The sequence below is a fragment of the Lasiodiplodia theobromae genome (assembly GCF_012971845.1).
Source record: "Lasiodiplodia theobromae strain AM2As chromosome Unknown scaffold_11, whole genome shotgun sequence".
In the NCBI taxonomy this organism is placed as follows: Eukaryota; Fungi; Ascomycota; class Dothideomycetes; order Botryosphaeriales; family Botryosphaeriaceae; genus Lasiodiplodia; species Lasiodiplodia theobromae.
In genome coordinates, this window is record NW_023336311.1 from 722,479 (window position 1) to 741,411 (window position 18,933).

An 18,933-nucleotide genomic window follows, 5' to 3' on the forward strand; every position below is an offset into this window, starting at 1 on the left:
TCGTTTCCGTGTCTCGAGGGGCAAGAAAGAAAAAAAAGTCGACGTCAGAGACAAAACCAGCAAATGCCTATAGTAGTTAGTGACAAGTTCACAAGCGAGAAATCGAATGTTCTCCAAGATTTTCCGCGGAGTCATCTTTGCAGAGCCGTCGAAGAACAACGATCCTAGTCAAAAAGAAAAAAAACATGCAAGTCTCGAGACCAATTTTCTTGGCCGCGCCGCAGGACGATCCGGTGACGTTGGTCGTCGGAGGTTCAGCGTCGGAGAGAAAAGCGTTCCTCCGACGCTGAAAACGGGCAGGTCCTCGTGTGGGGCCCTCGGCCGGTCGAACATAAAGAGAAGCTTTGATGTCGAGAGAGAGAGACGAGTCAGTTTCGCCGGCTCGGTAAGTGCCGAGAACGGGCGGCCACAGGGACAGGGTCTGAGGGAGAAACAAGCGAAAGGGGGGGTCATGGAGACGCGAAAATATGGGGGGGTGTGTTGATATTTCCGGAGGCTGCTCGGTGAAGGTTGACGTGCGACATACCCATGCAAGCGAAAGGGGAGAAATGAGCAGGTAAGCAGATCATGGAGTCTATTACCGAGATATTGGCCGGATTGGTCTGCACGTACTTTGCGACTCAGCCGGCGCGGAGAGAAGACGCAAATCAATCCTCAGGCAGCATTCGTATACACTGTCCAGATCATCGGTCTGAGACGCCCGCCTGTGGTCCTTGGTGGCGTGCGTGATGCTGCAGCTTGCCGACGAGCTTGCCGGAGAGGAGGTCACAGACCCAGGCCGTGCTCGCCCCAAAGTGTTCCAAGACCATCGGGATCAATTCTATGCGTGAGTCCGAGTTCTGCGAAACAGGGTAAACAATCGCTAGCGATCGTACGAGACGGTGAAGCATATGTACGAAGAGTTGGACGGCAACGCGGCGGTCATGTGCTGCATGATATGCGCTGGCTAAGGTCACCACCTGAGCCTTGTTCGGCTGGGTTGATGTCGCGGTTCGTTAGTGCAAACATTCCAACAAGCCAAGAGGTAGATTAGTCCGGCCGCTATCCAAACACACCTGGAAACTTCCCATGCCACATTGAAACGGAGTGTCCCGCACAGCGGCTCCCTGTACCTCCAGGGCAGTCCTTGGCGGGCTGTGTTCATGCGGGCAGCGGTTGGAAGCACAAGGAACATGATTTGCCACCACAGGCCTTGTGTTCCCAGGCTCTGGAGGGGAAGGGGCGGACCAGAAGGGGGTTTGGGGGCAGCTCCATGGCACGGCGCGAATCTTCTGCTGTACTCTTTGGGCGCAGGGTACGCGTCTAGCGAAAACGACAAGGCATCCAGTAGCTATCAATAAAGCGGCTGTCCTTGTCACAGCCACGGTGGAGCTGGATGGCGTCGCGTGGATGGTGGATCTCCGATTCCACATGGTGCTGCATCTTGTGGACGTGCAGGCATGCAGAGCCAATGTCGGTCCAGGGCTGCAAGGAGCAGGGGGCCCGTGGCTTGTTGGAGGGAGGGGGTTCACAGGATCGCTCAGCCGCGGTTATCAGTCCTCTCTGTATTCTGCAGCGGGGGCGTGGTACCTGGGGGCCGTAGCTCCGTGCATTCATCACAGTTGGATTCACTCGTTTCCGATTCCCCGGCGCAACTGGCGCAGCGGGGGAACAAAGCGTCAGGACTGCCTGCTGATGAGGAGTGCAAAGCAATATCCGCACGCGTCCAAGTACGTACTGCCTAGGGCCCGTCCTCAAACGGGCGCTCTGCATACGCACCAATGCGCCCGACCAAAGCCCGGCGTACGACGCCTAGACTCGGGGTCGGGCACGACGAGATGATCCGTCTGAGTGACTCTAGCTCACAGCGACGTCGTGGCCGGCACAAGTGCGCGCTGCCCGAGTGGCTAGACGCATGCGGCGCTATGGACGCGTGAGTGGTGCTTATCGTGCTTTGCTGTCCGCTTGCTTGTTGCAGTCCAAGGCGGCGTAAGCGCGTGTCGGCTGAGATCTGAGCGTCGCGCGTCCAAGGTCCGGTGGCCAACGGTAGCTGGTGTGCGATACGATGCTGACTGGGCCCGAAGGGAACTGGTGTGCTGGTTAGGGTTGCTTCGCTCAGGTTCACGAAGGCGGCAGCGGCGGAGGGGAAAAAGTGCTGGCCGCTGCCCGACAGGGATCTCGCGCCAAGCCACGCGCGACCGAACTTCTTTGCGACCACAGTGCAAGACCGCTTCGTGCGCTGCGCCCACCGCCTTCACCAACGATGCCGCCCAGATTATCCGCCCTGCGGGCGTTCAGCTCGCTGACGTCCAATCCGACCCCATGCCTGTCACTATTCGCCCCGCTGCTCCAGCAGCCGCTGCAAACCCGCGCCGCGTCCATTCTCGCCGGTCTGTCTGACGTGCCCGCTGCCTACAACAAGAGGATACGACGAGGCCGCGGTCCCGCCTCGGGGAAAGGAAAGACGTCAGGACGCGGTCACAAGGGTCAGAAGCAGCATGGAAAGGTGCCCGTCGGCTTCAATGGCGGCCAGACGCCGTACGAAGTGACGCATCCGGAGAAGGGCTTTGTCAACCAGTATGTGTCTGCCTCGGTGGTGCGCAAGACTTTGCTGATGACGGTCCTGCGCTAGGTTCTCGGTGGAGATGAGCCCATTGAACTTGGACCGCCTGCAGCAATGGATCGATCAAGGCCGCATCGATCCGTCGCAGCCCATAACCATGAAGGAGCTTCACAAGTCGAGGTGCTTGCATGGCGTCAAGGACGGCGTGAAATTGCTGGCCAGGGTAAGCATTTTAGACTTTTCCCTTGTCTCTATTGGGTCTCCGGCCTGATGTGTTACCACAGGGCTCCGAGCAGCTGCGCACTCCGGTGAATCTCGTAGTTTCGCGTGCCTCCGCTGCCGCCATTGCCGCAGTTGAAGCTGCAGGGGGCTCGGTGATCACCAGGTACTACTCTCCCAACGCCATCAAGCATGTCCTGCGTGGTCTTAGCGACCCCATCGCCTCCGCCCAAATGCCGAGTGAAATTGCTTCCGCATCCGGCAACTTCAAGTACAGACTTCCCGATGCCACCAGCAGAAAAGACATCGAATACTACCGTGACGCTGCCCACCGCGGCTACCTCAGTCACCAGGTCGCTCCTGGAGAAGGCCCAAGTTTGTTCTTCAAGACGCCGGGTTCGAGCAGGGCGGGCAAGAAGGGTTCCACGAAGGCGAAGGGACCGTCCAAGGCCGAAAACCGGATTTGGTGAGCCAGGCGAGAACGGCAGAAAGGCTATGTATCATTAAAAAAGGCTGCACGGTAGGCTTTTGGGCGTTTGTCATTTGGCACGTGGTGACGGGAAGCTTGAACGTCGAACAGGACGGTGCGTCCGGGCTTGTGCACGCATTGGCTGCACACCCAAATCTAAATGCAAGTGTTCATGTGTTGCACCGCCATTGGCCATGTTTTTGAATTCAGATAGCCAAGACACTGCAGCCTGCCCGTCACCTTTCCCTGATTGGCAAGTAAATCGCAATCTATGGAGCGGCCAGGCTCTCTCAGCACTGATTGGTAATCTTATCTTTCTCGTCATGAGACACGGATGCATGGACATGACTGCATGTCTGTGAGGTTATATGCCCCCCAAGGGGGTGCGCGGTGACCACCATCGGGCTGCGTGCTATTGATTTCAGCGATTATGGAGTCGATCATGGAACCGGTGGCATGAAGAAGGCTGAACGCGCAAGAGCGCACAAGCGACTCTACTGCCGGCGACACTCGTTCTGGAAAGGGCTCATGCAGCAGCAAAGCAGGTACAAGGTACAACACAAGCGCAGCTGCAGCGTTAGACGTGATGAGCGGATGACAACAAGGGGCCGCGGGACCGCAATTTGACCAGGCACCTCGCCGTTGTTGGGGACAATCCGCATTCCGCGATGCATGCTGGTTGTTCCGTCGCTGACTTTTGTAGAAATTAGCAGTATCACCGAGCCGGTCAAGCTGCTGGGGCAGTGAGATTTGATGCAAGTGCTGACGGAAGGTGCCCAAGTTACGGAATGAGGCTGACCGAGGTGGTGCGCACGTATGGGAATGCAGGAGAATTGCCCATCGCTTCCTGTGCGGGGCCACATGCAGAAATCCAACGAGGTCCCGAACGGTCGCACATGGTTTTGCAATAGGTCGATCCATGGAACCAGCCGTGCTCGGAGAGCTGTACGTAGATATTGCTGGAATGCACAGCCGAGGTCGCTTGGGCGTGCACGTCTCGTCGTCAGCCTGGTCGCGGAAGCTTCGTCCAGTGAGGAGGTAGGGGCCATGGCTTTGATGCAGCAAAGAGGCGTGGTGGCCGAAACACAAACCCAGCCGCGAACCGGAGGTCGTGCATCCGGAGGTGGGCTTGGTGGTGGCGAGAAGTAATGCAAGCGGTCAAAAGCAAGGCCCGGGGAGCATTCGGACTTAGCCCCATCAGCACGATCCGGCCATCCACACGTATACGTGCTGTTTCAACAATGTTGCCGGAGGCGGTCAACGTGACGGGCCAGGGATCTTCAACAGGCGGGGGATAGCGACCGGCTGACGATGATGCAGCGGGTACAGGCCCAAAGCGTCTGGCCCAAAGGGATATTGGATTTGAATCAGGACCCTCGCCAGAGGCAAGCCGGTCTGTTTTACGAAGCGTTGGACCCTTGGCGGGCGGTTGGGCCTCTCATGACCACGGCCCATAAAATAGCGGAGTATGGGCACCCAAGCAGTGGTGTTTACTGAGACGGAACCAACGCCGGCAGACCGACACAGTGAGCGTTACGAGCCGTGCTGGGAAATGTGAGCAGCCGAGGACACGTCGAGCCAATAATAGCGGCATGACGACAGCCGCCGGGGCCGGGGAGCATGGACAGTTCCTTGCATGAGACAGACGACGAAGATATTTGCTGCGCCTCTGAGCGATCGTGACTCCATCAAGGACGTAAGCCAGCAGCGACGGCGCAGGACTGCATTCCGGCAGGCGTGTCGGGCGAGGCGTCGCACATGATTCAGGCAGACAAGGCCAGGCGGCGGGGCTGGCAGAAGCTAGAAGAAGTGGCCGAAGGAGCAGAGGGCGGCGATGCTGGATGATCGCGAGCCGTGACCAGGGCCCTAGCGGAGAGCGCGCTGGGTGGGCGGCGGGGGCACACCGAGCCCAGCTGGTGTGGCGGCGCGGACTGCTGCTGCTCCGCTGGCTTGCGTTCGTTGCGCTGGCGGCCGGGCACACGGCAAGCTAGGCGGGCGCTCAGGTGCGAAGCGGCGACGGCGGTGCGCTGGTGGGCTTGTCGTGCGATCCATGTCGCGTCGCTGCTGGGGGCGTAGTGTTCCATCGGACCGGCGAAACTGGCGCCCTGGACTCGGGTTCGCAGGACGCGGCGTGATGCATGCTGCGCGCTTCGGGCAACAGATCCTTGGGATGCGTCGAGAGATTTGACGGCGGGCGGCGGCCGGAGTCTGATGAGTGCGAGTGGAGAGCGCCTGCTGCATCGGGGCAGGTGTGTGCGAAGGGCGAGCAAACAACATGTGGCGAGCGCTCCGGCCTGCGCCATACGTCCTTACGCGACCGCATTATTCGATAGTCGGGCGCCAGGGATGCGTAAGCTCAGCCTTTGCGCGCATCACGTAACGACGCCCGCGGCCTGTTGCTGTCAGACGCGCTGCTGTTTGCAGGCCGGCCAGCTCGGCCAGCCCAGCCCCGGCCGCCTGCTTGATTGACGGCGCGCGCAGCTCGCCTCGCCGCGCCCGAGCAAGCCCAGACAGCGCAGCTACTGGCACAGCGAGCAGATCGCGTGCCGGCGCGGATGGTGGCCGGCCGCCCCCGTCGCCCTGCCTGGCCGCGACGACGCGCCAGCTGCACCAGCACGCGGCATGCAAAGAAAAAAAATATCAAATTATGACGATACGCAGGGAGGCACACGGTACGCACGCCCAGGCCCCGAGCCGCCGTCCATTACGCTTCCGCTTCGGGGCTGGCGCGCCGCGGTCCCCTCGAGCCTCCTGAGTCGGGTGTGTTTATCCCGTCGCGGCGGCATGCCTCAGCAGCAATAACCTCGTCCGGCTCGTATGACTTGCTGCTCCGTCGCCCACCAGGAGGCGCCCACAATCTCCGTCGATCTCGGATGACGCGGGTGCGCTCGACGACGGCGACGCTGGAATTTGCGCGTACGAGACAGGGGACGAGGCTCGCCATCCCTACCGCCTTGGACACCCCCACCGCGGCTGGATGGGTGGTGAGGGCTGCCGATCTGGCCAGGTGAGACTTGCCTGTTGCGGGTGGTCGTCGGGAGGTTTGTTCGGGCGGTGATTGGGCGGGCACGGCAGGGCCAGCTCCTTGCTTCGCACGCTGGCTCTCTTCTGGGGGCGGTTTGCGGCGCACGGCCGCTCGCTCAACACCAGCGTGCGGAATGCCGAGTCGAAAAGCAATACGCGGGCGCGCCAAGGGGGCGGCTGTGGGCGGGTGGTGCGTCTGGCCGCCGGGGCAGAAGGTATTGACGAGACGCCCGCAGACTCACCGAGCAACACCAGCAAATTTGCAGCAGGATTCTGCGAGGCGCGATCAGCGACGACGCGGCGCGGCAAGGTTTCGGGGCGGAAATAGATGACTTTAGGGTAAGACAGCGAGCCACACGCCGGCGCGTTCGTATCGCACGCAGCGAAACAAGGAGCGCAGCGCTGAGCGGCGCACCGCACAAGGGTCGGGTGTGGCAGCATTCAAACAGAAGACGCTTCACGGCATGCGAGGCGGCTGGACGCTGGCAGCCAGCAGGCCCCCGCCGCGCACAGCTGCTCCACCCGGCGGCGGCCTCTGCGCTCTCGCAGTCACCGTTGCGTTGCGCAGGCTGGATCGCCGGCAAAGTTTAGAGCTGCTGGCAGCCTCGAGCTCCACCCGCGCAGCCAATGGGCGAGACAGCCCATGACCTAATCATCCGCGGCCGGTTTGATTGAGCGCAGGCGTGACCGGGCGCAGGCATTGATGGGGCGCCGTCATCGCGGCCCTCAGGCTCGCCGCAGATGGGCAAGCCCGCACTGACTCTGCTTCGGCGGTGCTGGAGGATGCGGTTAGGGCGCAGCGCAGCGCTCAGCAGCGGCTGCACCGTAACCGCTCGAGTAGCGCGCCCCCAATCTAACACCGGCATCCCATCCTCCATCCACCACGCGCGCACGCACATGCCCGGCCGGCTCTTTTTGCGCCTGCCCCAACCCCTGCCCGCAGGCTAGTGGGTGCCGCGCGCTCGTCCACGGCACGCCTGCGCCTGTCCGTCGCCCCGGGCCCAGCGCGACACGCTCTCTTTTCGGAATCATCCTTGTTGTGCTGCTGCATATCCACCGCGCTGGTCGTTGGTTGCTCTGACATCAACCACGCCGTGCTGCCGCTTCCACACATCAATTTGGATCAGCCTCTTGGGGCTTGCTCCTCCCCAGTGCCCCCCAATGCCTGGAACCTTCCGCTCGAAGACGGCCGCAATCACGACGCCTGACTAGTCCTGAATAATGCCGTTTTATCAAAACCGGTGCCTCTCCGCCCAGGCGATGCGCAGCCTACGCAAAGCGAAACGCCATCATCCTCACTTCCTGTCTTGATCGTCCCTAAGCCTTGTTCTCCTGCTGCCTACTAAACCTGCCTCGCCGCCCTCACCACCCATCACCACTGCCCCCCCATAGCGTGCCACTGCGGAAACCGCGCTACATATTTGCGAGCATACTTGGACGCCGCTCCTTGCTTAGCACCGAAGGGAGCCGAAGCATTTTCCCTTTCACTCATTCTGGCAATGTTGTGAAGCCTGTTGGAGCTCCTTCCTCGGCAGCCCAACACCGCTGGTGACGACACTAAATCCACCGTCTTCGCCTCCACCCACCGTCGTCCGCCCTCATGCTGCAACTACAGAGACCCCAGTCAATGCCTCACGCCCTCTCTCTGGACCGCTCGCAGCCCGCCTCCGCCTACCCGCACAAGCACCACCACCACGACCAGCTCCCGCTGAGGTTCGAGAATCGGCAGGCACGGCCAAGCACACTTGGCACCCCTTCTGTCGACATGGCGAGTGTCCATAGAGGCCACAATGCCTTGCCGCAGCCTGTGGGTAGCTATGCTGTTCAAAGACCTGGCGAGGCCGCCTTCGTCCCCAAGCCGCAGCATGTCCACCAAGCTCCGGAAGCGAACACCAACACCATGACGACTACTCACAGGCCCGCCTACCAGAACGGCTCCCAGCAGCCTGTCTACCGCCCTCACAGCCCGTCCCGGAGCACCAATGGCCACAGCTCCGAGGACTACCGCAACGCGAGAAGAGCTTCGAACCAAGCTATTGCCGCCTCTCTGCAAATTCCCACGTCAATCCACACCCCGCAGACCAGCATGCCGCAACTTGCTGCCGAAGTGAGTCTTCCGCTGTTTCCGCTGCCGTAGCCCAAAAATGCTGACTCTTAGTAGATCACATGTCTTTTCTGGTTCGAGAACTCATCCACCCTGCATCAGGCTCTCGACTCGCTTTCGCCGCCGCCGACTGGCCTTGTTCCCGACGCCCAGCCCACGACCGGTTTCAGGAAATGGGTCACGACCATTCTTTCAACTACCCAAGTTACGCAGAACGTGGTCATCCTCGCTCTCCTGTTCATCTACCGGCTCAAGACCATCAATCCTGGAGTGAAGGGAAAGCCCGGCAGTGAGTACCGGCTGCTCACGGTGGCATTGATGCTGGGAAACAAGTTTTTGGACGACAATACGTACACGAACAAAACTTGGGCGGATGTGTCCGGGATTTCGGTTCAAGAAGTGCACATCATGGAGGTTGAGTTTCTGAGCAACATGAAGTATAACTTGTTTACTTCAGCGGAGGAGTGGGGTGAGTGGCATGCCACACTTGGCAAGTTCGGAACGTTCTTTGAAAGAGCTTCTCGGGCACCCTTGGAAACTTCCTCTAGGGCACTTGGCCCTCCGACTCCGACGCTTCGCGTGCCTCCGAATCTCCCGTCGCCGCCGCATTCGACGCAAGCATCGCCTCCTTACCTCAATGGCTTCTCCCCGAACAACGCCAATTCGTACTCGAACACGCCGACACTACTGCCTCAAATTAGCTCCGCCGCCGTCTCGCCGATCGGACCATTGCCCGAGCTGAACTTGCGGCCCGGCTCGAGAAAGCGCAGTTACGACGACCAGGCGCAGGAGCCGGCCCCGAAGCGGCCGCTGAGGAACTTCGCTCCGACCGAAACCCAGCCAGCGTACACGAGCGTTCCTCAACAATCGGCACTAACCCAACCAGCTTCGCAACCCACGAGTGTCCCTCCGATGCTGCCACCTCTCCCCAATCTCTCGGTGCCTCAGCTGCCGCCTCCGAACACCAGGTCGAATTCTCTGGTGTACCCTCCCCCGATGCAGTGGTCTCAACCATCGTCGATGCCCCCGGCTCCCGCGGCTACGCTCCCACCAGCGATCTCAATTCCGCAGTCCCAGCCTGCTCCTTCGCGTCAGCTGAGCCCACTACCTACCGATTCTTCCGCCAGTTCGCCCCTGCACCCTTCGTTCGGGCCGGGTGCTCCCAAGCAGAACAGGCTCTCTCCTTCATTTTACCTCTCGCAACGCAGCTCGCCTTACAGGCCTGTTAGAACTGTGAATACGCTTTTGGTTCCTCCTCCTTCATCATCGATCAGCCAGCCCCCGCGCCTTGGTTTCGATCAGATGCAGTACCAGCCACTCGGAAGGCCGTCGAACGAGCGTCGCGCTGGTCCCCTCCCCTACATGAACCACGACGCCTGGCCCACGACGAACCAATTCAACCAGTGGCCTGTTCTTCCTCAACCGAATTTCTCACGATAGATTTCCTTTGGATTCTGTCTGAAGTTTCACGAATACGGACCCTGACCAGGGTCACATTTGCATTTTATCTGGCGTTCTAGATGGGTTTGCACGAAGTTGTGCCCTATACACGTGGGGCAAACTACTTTCTTTTTCCGCGTTCGAGCAATTGCATTGCAAGGGTGGACGGCCAGTTATTTTTGGCCTCCAGCCCTCGTTAATGTTGATGGATGTTTGCATGGGATGGCGTTTGCAGAATATACCCAGACTTTGCCGCTGGCTTCGCCCGTAGAGGCTTTCTTGTTTTCAGGTTTCGGACAGATGGGATGGTTTCGCTAGTATTGCTGGGACAGCAGCTGCATGAGCTGACGTGGATGTGACAATGGATGGATTGCATACATTAGGGTAGATAGGAATCACACCAAAGAAGGAAAGTTGCTCGCCGAGAGAAGGCCAGCAGGATGAGAATCCAGATGTTTCAACTCGCTCCGTTCGCACGCTCATTGGTTGATGCAAGCTTGATGGAAATGACCAATCCACGTGAGGCATTGGTGCCTGAAGCGCTAGGCAGCCGTGCTGGAGTAGCTACCGAGGTCCGATCCGATGACGAGCATGTAAAGGGCACGAGTAAAGACTGGAGATCACCAACGCGTAGAGCTGCCCCTCGTAAGCTTACTTTCCACGGGTCTCTTGACCCTCCTGACGGGCATCCCGCGTGTGACCCGGTTTCTCCACCTTTTCAGCAGCTCCACGCAATCCTCCGCGGGCTGCGCATCAGCTGGCCGCCGTTCCAGCTCGGTAGCCGGACCCTTGTCAGCTTTCGCAAAACCATCATGCAGGACGACGACTCGATCAACGGCAACCGCTACCTCGCATTCACCGAGCTGATCCGGCTGGACGAGGCAGCAGCCACCACGACGTCGGACGGGACGTTCAAATCCGCGGCTAAAGCGTTCGCGCCGGGTGGAGGCACGTCGGCGTACGGCGGGCACGTGTTCGCGCAGGCGGCATGGGCGGCGGCGCAGACGGTCAAAGAGGGTTTCGTGCTCCATGTACGTACTAGGTGATGATACCAACGGGTTAGATGGTGAAGCTTTGAACGCGTTCGGCGGAAACCTTGTTCCCCTGCCCTTGCCTCCCACACACACACACTATACGTCCCCCCTCCCCTTCTCATCATATGGCCAAACTCGGCCTGCCTCATTTCTTTTTCTTTGACCACCGTTTTCCCGTTTTGTGCGCACGTTTCGATCCGCGCGCTTTCTAGTTTATGGGTGGCGCGCCCCATCTAATTACTTTTTTCTCTTGGCCCGCCGGGAAAGCTTCCTGAGAGCTTGCTTGCTGGTCGTCCTTTATTTCCCTTCGAGCGGGGCTTCCGTGCTCGGTCTTGGCGGCTGGCGTTGTGGTGTCGAGCACTATCAGGAGGCTAATGCTCGCAGAATGTCACCGGATACTTCACCTTGCCGGGCAACACGGCCTTTCCGTTCATCTACACGGTGAGAGTCATCCGGGACGGCGGGCGGTATTGCACGCGCACGGTCGAGGTCGTGCAGGAGCACAACAAGACAGGCGTCTGCTTCACGTGCACATGTTCGTTCAAAAAAGAGGAGGCCGGGGCGGTAGATTGCCAGGACCAGCTGGATCTGTGGGAGGAGTACAAGGTAGCCCTGGGCAACCGACGACCGGACGACTGGCCTGAGGCGCCCGGGGTTGATTCACCATGGTGAGTTCCGGGCGGCGGTGCAAGAATAGAAACCTATTCCTTGAAGAGCTGGAAGAAGGCTGATGGATCATTCGTTGTACAAGGTACTGGGAAGCTTCGGCGCAGGATGGCAACCGAACGGATCCGTTCCCGGGACTGTCCTTGCGGAAGGTCGACATGGAGGCGTACAACGCGCCTCGAAAGCCCCTGGACCGCCGCCAATTGCAGTTCTACTCGACCATCGGAAGCATGCCCCCCGTCTCCCAGGCCGCGAACTTGCATGCGTGCGCGCACCTGTACGCGAGCGATCGAAATGGGTTGTTCGTCATCCCGAACCATCTCGGGTGGGGGAACGACTACTCGGCCATGGCATCCTTGAGCCACTCGGTAGTGTTTCACGTCGGGTCCAAGGATCTAGCCATGGCGGAGCTAGATGAGAAGGATGCGAGGGAGTGGTACTGCCAGGAGTCGTGGATGAGCAGGGTGTCCGGGGGAAGAGGCATGATCGAGAGCAGGATATGGAATGGGACCGGCGTCCACATTGCTAGCACGTATCAAGAAGGGCTGGTGAGGCTTAACAACAGTGGGCCGAAGCTGCAAGACAAGTTCGGGGCTGGAGCTGTTAGAGAAAAGCTGTAGAGACGGGCTTCGCCATTTTCGGGTTGTTGGGACGTCGTCCGGGAGAGGACTTTCGCGTCCCCTCAACGTCGCATAGACAGATTTTTTTCTCCGCTGCTGCATTACAGTCCCCTCTCACAGCCGATGGCTATGTTCATGTCATGGCTAGCTGAAGCTATCGTCCGGACGTGCATGTAGAATTTTTAACTCCACATTCTCGTCCAGACGATAGCTTCATCTACCCACACATGTTCTTTCTCTAAGGCAGAATTAGAAGAGACGGGGCCCAACGCTGCGACTTCAGTCAGAGGTAGGCGGCAGCCGTTACCTCGGAAAAGCACGCAGGCGCTCGGAATAATAATGCAAAAATCCGCGCACCGCGCAAACGGAGCGCACCCAGCGCGTCGGTCCATGCTGGTGTGATATCAGGTCCCCTTCGGTGTGGTGTTTGCATATAAGTGCCCAACGCCGCCGTCGCCAGGCCATGCTCAACACTCCCACCGGCCTCTCGCGCCGTCCGTCGCCATTCTCGTGCGCACGAGCGCAACCTCGGCCCAGCCAAACGTCATTGTCGTCGCTCAAGGCCTTGTCGCCGTTCCCCCGGACCCGCCCGAACAAAGAAAGTACCTGCAGCCGGTGGGCCGTGAAGTCCCGATGCGGGCTGTCATTCAAAAAGAGCAGCCTTCGCGCTCTGCGAGCAGCGGAGCCGCACCTGGACCCTCGAGTCGCGGATCGCGCTACGGATTTCCAACTCCGCAAGGTGCTCTGAGCGCCGTCCTTTGACCCGCGAAACACCATTCGTCCGCGGCCCCAATGCAGAGCTGAAGGCCGCTCCGGAGGGCGCAGTGGAAACCGGATCTCCTCCAGTGGGCAGGCGGCGCGTGGTTGGCGGGTACATATCGGCGTCGGCGCGTGGCAGCGAACAAGCGGACGGCGCGGATGCTCAGGACCCCCGATTAACGGCTTCGGTGCGGTGCAGGGCCCTCTAGCAAAATCGTCATCGCTGCAGCAGAAAAAAAGGACCGCCGGCTCTGACTGTGTCATCCTCACCACCATCCCCCGCCCCGTCAATTCGACGAGTGCAATGGCAGCTCCTGCCGCCGCCCTGAGGCCAATGGCCCCGGCCGGCTTCCAGCACGCTCTGCGCTTCGCTGCGCGTCGCGCTTTCGCGACCCACCGCCAGCTCGCTGCTCCCCAGCTGCGTCGCGCGCCAGCTCCCTCCCCGCTGACCGCGCATCCCGCGCTCCGCAATGCTTTCCGTCGCACCTACACAGACAGCGCCCAGCCCAAGAAGAAGGGCTTCCGCCTGCTGCGCTGGCTGTGGCGCGCCACCTATGTCTCTGCTATCGTTGGTACCGGTTACGCCGCCTATGGAATCTATGAGATGCGCAACCCCCCGGATCAGGTCCAGCCCGATCCCAAGAAGAAAACTCTCGTCATCCTCGGTGCGCTGCCCTCCGCCGCGAAGCTGCCAATGGCTTGCACTGACCGTCTGCGACAGGTACTGGTTGGGGCTCCGTCTCCCTCCTGAAGAAGCTCGATACGGAAAACTGGAATGTCGTCGTCATCTCTCCCCGCAACTACTTCCTGTTCACCCCGCTGCTCCCGTCATGCACTACTGGTACTATCGAACATCGCTCCATCATGGAGCCGATTCGTAACTTCCTGCGTCACAAGAAGGCTGCCGTCAAGTACTATGAAGCCGAGGCCACCAAGATCGACTACGAGAAGAAGGTTGTCTACATCCACGACGAGTCGGAGATCAAGGGCGACGTTTCCCAGACTGAGGTTCCTTTCGACATGCTCGTTGTCGGCGTTGGCGCCGAGAACGCTACTTTCGGTATGTTGCGCGCCGGGCCGAGCTGAGCTTTGGCTGACGTAGATCGCAGGTATTCCTGGTGTGCGCGAGCACGGCCTGTTCCTGAAGGAGGTTGGCGACGCCCAGAAGATCCGCAAGCGCATCATGGACTGCTGCGAGACTGCTATCTTCAAGGACCAGGACCCCGAGGAGATCAAGCGCCTTCTGCACATGGTTGTCGTCGGTGGTGGCCCCACCGGTGTTGAATTCGCCGGTGAGCTCCAGGACTTCTTCAACGGTGATCTCAAGAAGTGGATTCCCGATATCCAGGACAACTTCCACGTTACTCTCGTCGAGGCTCTTCCCAACGTAAGCACCGGATTTCTTCTGAACAGCTTCCAGCATGACTGACCATACCGTCCAGGTTCTTCCCATGTTCTCCAAGCAGCTGATTGACTACACCGAGCGTACCTTCAAGGAGGAGACTATCACCATCCGCACCAAGACCATGGTCAAGAAGGTTACCGACAAGTACATCGAGGCTGAGTCTACCGGTCCCGACGGCAAGAAGCAGCTCGAGCGCATTCCCTACGGTCTTCTGGTTTGGGCTACTGGTAACGCTCTCCGTCCCGTTGTCAAGGACCTGATGTCGCAGATCCCTGCGCAGAAGGACTCTCGCCGTGGTCTCGCTGTGAACGAATATCTCGTGGTTAAGGGTACTGAGAACATCTGGGCTGTCGGTGACTGCGCCGTCGCCAACTATGCTCCCACCGCCCAGGTTGCTGCTCAGGAGGGTGCTTTCCTCGCTCGTCTGTTCAACAACATGGCCAAGACCGAGCAGATCGAGGGCGAGCTCACCAAGCTCTCGGAGGCTCAGGAGAAGGCTCCTTCCAAGGATGCTCGTGATGAGGTTTTCGGCCAGATCAAGGATCTTCAGAAGCGCCTCCGTCGCGTCAAGCAGATGGGTCCTTTCGAATACTCTCACCAGGGTTCCCTCGCCTACATCGGCAGCGAGAAGGCTGTCGCCGATATCACCTGGCTCACCGGTAACTTCGCTACTGGCGGTACTCTTACCTACTACTTCTGGAGGAGCGCGTACCTGAGCATGTGCTTCAGCAGTAAGTTTCTATACCTTGAAAGTCCAATTGACTACTTAGCTAACTTGATATGCCAGCTCGCAACCGTGTGCTCGTCCTCGTCGACTGGGTCAAGGCCAAGGTCTTTGGCCGCGACGTGTCCCGGGAGTAAAATCCTGTGAATACCCTCCTTACGCGCTCACTCTTATACACGAGATATCTATGTATCAATAGGTCTGGCTGGTGAAGACACATTTCGCTAGAGGTGAAAGAGCAGCCTAAGACCGATTAAGACTCGTTTCCTGTTTGGTCTGGCGAATACCATGGGTTGCTGGTCGGCTCGGGCTGTGACACATTTCTTTCACACGTTTTTCTCCTCTAGGGTTAATGGGTTGGCAGTTATCGTTCATAGATAGATTGGATTGCTGGTTGTTTGTTGTACAATGTCACTTTTTTATTGATGTATCTCTTTCTTCCCCGTGCGAATTGAGCCTAGGTACCCCGTAAGACCCTGATCGCGTTCCCGGCGGAATCGCGTGTGCGCGTCAGACAGAATCTCGTGACTCGGCGTTCCGGTTGCCCCGAGCGCTAGAGTCATTTGCGTCATACTACCAGGATAGGCAATCCATAACGACTACGTCAAGACTCGCGCAATAGAAGCAGTGCTGACCGATGTTGTATACAAAAGAGCTTGCTATGGCTGGTCATCATGCAGTCCGCATTCAGATTCTTCTGCTCAGTCCATCTTGACACGAGCACCATCAGCCCTGCCTGCTCTAGTCATCTTTCCGCCTTCTCAAAACCAAGCAAACAGACGCGTAAACAAAGAAAAACAATGGGCACTCCATACAGCAAAGCGCGTTGGATCGCGCCGGCGTCCTTCGTCTTCGACTTTGCGGCGCAGCAGTACGGCATGCTGTCGTCGCCGAACATGAAAGACGTGCACGACGCCAACCTGTCTTTCTTCAGCCCGCAGCCCTACTTCATCGCCCTCTTCTTCTTCCCACAGCAGATCGCGCAGCTGGCCTGGCTGTGGAAGCTGTGGCGGCGGAATGGCAGTGAGCGCGACATTGAGGAGATGGTCGATTACGTGCCCGTGTACGCGCTCGGGAATGTGTGTATTGGAAGTGAGTAGTAGTCTTTCGAATACCTACCATGAGATGATGGTGGAGTCGCACTGGTTCGTGGATCTGGTTCTCCATGCCAGCCGTGCCTCCTCCTCCTCCCTGCACCCTGTCCCTCCTCTGCCTGCAGCCAGTCTACCAAAAGATCACACTAACACCCACCCTACTCCAGCCTGGATGTTCTTCTGGAACTCGTCGCACCTCCGCACCGCCAACCTCTTCGTCATCCTCAACACCGTCTCGCAGCTCGCCTACCTGACAACGCGCCTGCCTCCCCTCCGCACATCCTCCTCCGCCTCCGCCCTCACCCACGCCGTCGCCAAGACCTTCGCCGGCATCGGCGTGCTCGACCTGCTGCACAACACCTCGGCGGCCTATTTCCCCGGCGATTTGAACCCCAGCGGCGCCGTCCGCGCGCTGACGGGCGTCGGCTTCGGGATCGCGGGCGCGCTGAGCGATTGGATTTTTGGTGGGTGTTTGGTGTACGATCTTGTGGCGCTGGCGGTGGGGCAGGGCGCGGTGGGGGAAGGTGGGTGGGCGAGGTTGTTGGGGGCGTATGCGGTGGGGACGGGGGCGGTGGTGGGGTTGGGGAATTGGTTGCGGTGAGTGTGTGAGTTCTTTTCCCCTCGTTTTTGGCGAGTGGTGTGTGTGTGTCTGTTTGTAGGTCTGTTGGGTGTGGAGATTGCTGACGATGTTGTGTTGTCACTAGTCCTCGGTATATCGATGATAAAGAAGATTATGTCAGGGTCCAGGAGGAAGTTGAGGAGAGTGTGTGAGATGGGAAGATGGGATGCGTGATCATGAGCCTTTTTCTTTCTCTCTAAAATGTCATGTCTGTAATAACTTTGAAGAAACGAATAATACTCATGCAGCCTAACTGCATATGAAAGAGACTTTGCACTTACTTCATTTTCTTTTCAATGTGCATTAGAAGGTTTAACTATTGCTCCGATACGCTCGTGAAAATAAGCATAAGTGTGTAGATGACCCAATGGGAGCTTTCGGTGCATGGTACTGGACGGAGACAATGGCTTTGTTGCCGTTGTACGCAAGTGTATACGCAAATGTGGTTTACAGTGGCCTACGCCTCGGTTGGAGACATTCTTGACCTGAAATTTGGTATGCAACCGTGACATGTCCCGTACCTTGGAAGTTAAGTACCTTTCAGACTGCCGGACACGTTGCTAGTCTTTTGCGTGTGGAATACGAGGTCGGTTCTCTTATCATAGCACAAATCGGGGAGCTGAATGCTTGTCCGTATGCATCTGTTCACATTTATTTTTGCATTCAAACTCCGGACGGAAGCTTCAACGGGCCCTTTCTGTTGCAGTACTGATAGAACCTACCTCGTGGTTCTTCAAGGACCGAATATCGGGAATAGTACTCATGTTACCTCCTGCAAGGTGGTGCGCCTCAGGATACAATCCAGACCTAGCGGATCGATGCTGGCCTGCAACCTGTCCATTCCGCTTACTTTGTGTATTTTTGTCGCGCCTGCGATTGGGCGAACCGAAGGCGTTTACAGCCTCGTTGGGGCCCACAACTCTCCGCGGAGATCGACGTGTGGGGCCTTGCACACCCCGGTCTTCCAGCAGGTGCAACGTTGGTGCACGAGTAAAGCAGTGAAACAAGACCACTGTCCGGTTCGACGTGACAAGTTCAGATGTTCGCGGTAGGATCCTCGCTAGTCAACCATATTTTTTTTTTTCTCTCCAGGGCTGAGCCGAAGGTATGCGCCGTGGGCAAGGGAGCATTATTACCGGTGGCGCGTCAGTCGCGAACGTGGGGGTCACTGGGCCATGACTGCAAGGCAACTGTGGAGTCGGAAATAGCAGGGTCATATTCCCAATTCGCACAGGAAGCAGCCCAACAAGACCCAAGCGGGCAACTTTTGCTCGGATAGCGCTGCAGTGGTCGTAACGCACCTTAGCGGTGACGAAAATGCGCCGGGCCTACCAGCCGCCACCAGACGTGAAGAGATTGAAATTTTCTGGTGGCTGCGACGTCGTCGATTTATTTGGAACGGTTGGCGACTAGAGTCACCTGCACCTGGCTTATGCCGGATCCGGCAAGCGGCGACCGATTTCGGCTCACATGGAGCAGGAGCAAGCCGGAAGGTACATGTGGGTTTGTATAGGACCTCGGTGCAATATCTCGAGCACCGTTGAGCTTCGGGATGGCTGGGCCAGGTGCGAAAGGCGGGAGAGCTGAGATTGCGTGGATCGGGCTTCCGCATGCGGGCAGATACCGCGGCGGGACGCGTCGGAATGTGCGTGACGGGGCTGCCTCGACCCTGCGGCACCCATGGCAGGGTGTGTTACCTCCCAAGGTACGCAGAGTTACCTTTATACTCGAGCCATCGCAGACGCAGGGTGGAGGGGGGTCGGTTCAGCATCATCCTTGCCGTGCGGCTGGCACATTCGGCCCGCGGCCATGATTCCGTCATGCGGCGGCGACTGCGCGCTGGTTCACGCAGTCACAGGCGCGTGAATACGGCCGGCCGTCCGAAGCTTGGGGTCCGCTGGCGAAGCGCAAAGGGCGCGTACGGACGATGTAGTAATACTCCGGCGGAGGCTGATGGTCGCGTGGGCTGCGGCGAGCGTGAGCCTGTCACTGCGCGGCGATAAGAGAGTCCGCCTAGCCTCACTCTCCCCCGCGCATCACCTCCGGCTTCGCGCAGCCAAGCCACTGGGTGGCAGGACTGCTTATCAGCCGCGACGTCTATCAAGTGGGTAGTGCCTCCTCGCATGACCAAAATACGGCGGTGCCTTCGCGCGCGCGCATCCCGCCGAAGCGTCATACGCCAGTGTGTCTCAGCGCGCCGCGTTCCTGATATAG

The 18,933-nt window shown here is 58.9% G+C and overlaps 5 protein-coding genes across 5 annotated transcripts; all 5 read left to right on the forward strand.

Annotated features, from left to right (window-relative positions):
- Nucleotides 1–2,242: 2,242 nt before the first annotated feature.
- LTHEOB_4349 (50s ribosomal subunit protein l15) lies at nt 2,243–3,231 on the forward strand (the record flags this gene model as incomplete). The annotated part of the gene is made up of 3 exons (XM_035513373.1): nt 2,243–2,556; nt 2,612–2,765; nt 2,827–3,231. 3 exons carry the CDS (start codon nt 2,243–2,245, stop codon nt 3,229–3,231), a joined length of 873 nt encoding a protein of 290 aa, XP_035375053.1.
- A 4,623-nt stretch (nt 3,232–7,854) lies between these two features.
- Nucleotides 7,855–9,798, forward strand: LTHEOB_4350 (Cyclin PHO80-like protein; the record flags this gene model as incomplete). The annotated part of the gene is made up of 2 exons (XM_035513375.1): nt 7,855–8,361; nt 8,416–9,798. The coding sequence occupies 2 exons, from the start codon at nt 7,855–7,857 to the stop codon at nt 9,796–9,798; spliced, it is 1,890 nt and encodes a 629-aa protein (XP_035375054.1).
- Nucleotides 9,799–10,610: 812 nt separating this feature from the next.
- Nucleotides 10,611–12,118, forward strand: LTHEOB_4351 (Acyl-CoA thioesterase; the record flags this gene model as incomplete). The annotated part of the gene is made up of 3 exons (XM_035513376.1): nt 10,611–10,829; nt 11,217–11,500; nt 11,584–12,118. 3 exons carry the CDS (start codon nt 10,611–10,613, stop codon nt 12,116–12,118), a joined length of 1,038 nt encoding a protein of 345 aa, XP_035375055.1.
- Nucleotides 12,119–13,181: 1,063 nt separating this feature from the next.
- LTHEOB_4352 (Alternative NADH-dehydrogenase) lies at nt 13,182–15,143 on the forward strand (the record flags this gene model as incomplete). The annotated part of the gene is made up of 5 exons (XM_035513377.1): nt 13,182–13,542; nt 13,599–13,937; nt 13,987–14,264; nt 14,320–15,013; nt 15,070–15,143. The coding sequence occupies 5 exons, from the start codon at nt 13,182–13,184 to the stop codon at nt 15,141–15,143; spliced, it is 1,746 nt and encodes a 581-aa protein (XP_035375056.1).
- Nucleotides 15,144–15,806: 663 nt separating this feature from the next.
- On the forward strand, nt 15,807–16,871 carry LTHEOB_4353 (Concanavalin a-like lectins glucanase; the record flags this gene model as incomplete). The annotated part of the gene is made up of 3 exons (XM_035513378.1): nt 15,807–16,098; nt 16,268–16,697; nt 16,805–16,871. The coding sequence occupies 3 exons, from the start codon at nt 15,807–15,809 to the stop codon at nt 16,869–16,871; spliced, it is 789 nt and encodes a 262-aa protein (XP_035375057.1).
- Nucleotides 16,872–18,933: the final 2,062 nt, after the last annotated feature.